The 2,469-nt window shown below is 37.0% G+C and overlaps 1 protein-coding gene across 2 annotated transcripts in view; it reads left to right on the forward strand.

Annotated features, from left to right (window-relative positions):
• The window catches only part of LOC102755893 (gastric triacylglycerol lipase), a 10,391-nt gene extending 9,201 nt beyond the window's left edge, over positions 1 to 1,190 (forward strand). For both annotated transcript variants that reach the window (XM_006755853.2, XM_015558832.1), the window contains exon 9: positions 850 to 1,190. In XM_006755853.2, coding sequence (XP_006755916.1) covers positions 850 to 1,086 — 237 coding nt within the window. In that variant the 3' untranslated portion in view covers positions 1,087 to 1,190. The remainder of the gene's footprint in view (positions 1 to 849) is intronic.
• The last annotated feature ends 1,279 nt before the right edge of the window (positions 1,191 to 2,469 follow it).

Genomic DNA, 2,469 nt, shown 5'->3' on the forward strand with positions numbered 1-2,469 from the left:
TTTGTAAGCATTGTTATCTAAAGCTTCACTATTCACACATGGTTCAGGAACAGCAACAGCCGCATCACCTGGGAATGCAGAACCTAGGGTCGTCCCCTAGATGTGCTGAATCAGAATTCTCATTTTCACAAGATCCCTAAGTGATTCTCAAGCTGTTAAATTTGAGAAGCACTGATCTAAATCATTTTTGCATCCAATTTGCTCTCTGGGTAAAGGTGACTTTCTTTGAGCAATCCTTGTTTAGAATTTACTTGTAAAACTAGGTCATGACATTTGCGACAACATTGATGAAATTTGAGGGCATTAGACTAAGAGAAAGATAAATACTATATGATCTCAGATGTGGAATCTAAAACAGAAAAACAAACAACAATATAACTGAGCTCATGGCTGTAGAGAACAGATTGGTGGATGCCAGAGACAAGGGTAGAGGATGGGCAAAATGGGTGAAGATGGTAAAAAGGTTACAAACTTCCAGTTATAAAACAAATGACTCCTGAGAATGCAAGTGTATAGCACGGTACTACCATTAATAATACTGTATTGTATATTTGAAAGTTGCCAAGAGAGTGAATCTTAAAAAAAATTCTCATCACAAGAAAACAAAATTGCAACTATGTAAAGTGAAGGAGGTTAACCAGATTTAGTGTTTTGATCATTTCACAATATATACATATATCAAAACATTATGTTGTACACCTAAAATTAATATAAGGTTTTATGTCAATTATACCTCAATAAAAAATACGTAGGCCAGTTTAGGTTGTATAAGCTACCCAAGGAATACGTATTGGGGTTTAAAGTGCAGATACCTATGAAAACTGAGGTTCTTTCTCTCTTGTATCTTAGCCCACACCTCCCATCTACAGTGTGACAGACATGAATGTGCCAATTGCAGTGTGGAATGGCGGCAAAGATTGGTTGGCTGACCCTCAAGATGTTGATCTTTTGCTTCCAAAGCTCCCTCATCTCATTTACCACAAGAACATTCCCTTTTACAATCACTTGGATTTCATCTGGGCAATGGATGCCCCTCAAGAAGTTTACAATGAAATTGTAAACTTGATGAGAAAAGATCAGAATTAGTTCTGGATTTGAAGAATTATCCATTTACTTTTCCAAATACTTTTTGTTTTCTGTCGCATGATTTTCTGTAATGTCTGAGATGCAATGCTTCTTTCAATAATCTTGACTTTAGAAATATATCAGCATCAATCAATTTTCTGTTTTTCACTTAAAATCATTTTTTAATTTGATTTTTCACTTAAAAATTGATTCAGAAACATTTGAAAGAACACATTTCTGGAGAGGTGAAACTTCCAATCTCATTCAATTTATCTTCTAAACTCAGCATAGATTATGACCTATAAACCATGAGTGTCTCCAAAAGACAATCCTGGGATTGAATATTGACACCTTGTATGCATCCTTGAGGTTGAATAAATTGCTTTCAATTGTCTACTATTGCTGAAGCTGTCTTTCCATCTTCATAATCGGAACATCACCTGCTCTTTCACATGTTTAACCCCATGAAAAGGCAAATTAGGGATAAAATGAGTTGATGTCAGCTCACTTTCACTTCCTAGGGAGAAGAGAGCAAGGATAGGTTAGGAAGCAACAGAAATCTGGTTTTGGAAATTGGGAAGCAAAGGGGGTGCTGTCCATTCCTACTACTGTTCTGCACCCATATCCCTGGACCTAAACCACAAAACAGGCAGCAACTAAACAAAAGATTTTTGAAATCACTGCCACTTTCTGGCAGCCACAGGATCCAGAAACATTCCCACTGCTATTTAAGTCAGAATGTACAACTCCCAGCAGTTGATATACCTCCCCCCAAAATGATGGCTCCCCCACACTTCCAAAATTTCCAGTAAGCACAGCCTCACCTGGGAAATTCTATTAACACCATAATATTATGACCTCATATTTAATGCAATGCAGCTTTGGGGGTCCCACTTATCATGCTGTGGTCGGGTTTAATGTATAAAACATAAATGAGATCAAGAGTATCTTGTACCTAGCATAGAATATAGGACATAGTGGATATTCACAAAAATCTGTTAATGATTTTTATTATATTGTCATGTCCCTCAACCTTTGCTAGAAAGCCTGAAGCTTTCTTATTTATTTTTAGTCCCTCACCTTAGTTTTTAAAGTGGAAACAAAACAAAAAAATTCTAAAAGAACATTATTTAGGGGCCTTTATTTCAATCATTTCCATGAACTTTGACAGCAGCCTGGCATGAGAATCTCAGTGACTAGTGCCGAATACTCATGGTGGTGTACCCAAATAAGGAGCCAGACGTTTCATCAGTTCTGCCTTCTCAAGAGAAGAATACGAATTATGTTCTTAGTCCCCTGTGCTTTTCTAGCTAACTGGCTTTTGTTTAGTTTGCATTTAGCAAACAAAGGCAGCTTTGGTTTGGGTCTTTGAACACGAGTTAATGTATTTGCTCCCACAGCAGC

This window comes from Myotis davidii, unplaced genomic scaffold (assembly GCF_000327345.1).
Source record: "Myotis davidii unplaced genomic scaffold, ASM32734v1 scaffold933, whole genome shotgun sequence".
Taxonomy (NCBI): Eukaryota; Metazoa; Chordata; class Mammalia; order Chiroptera; family Vespertilionidae; genus Myotis; species Myotis davidii.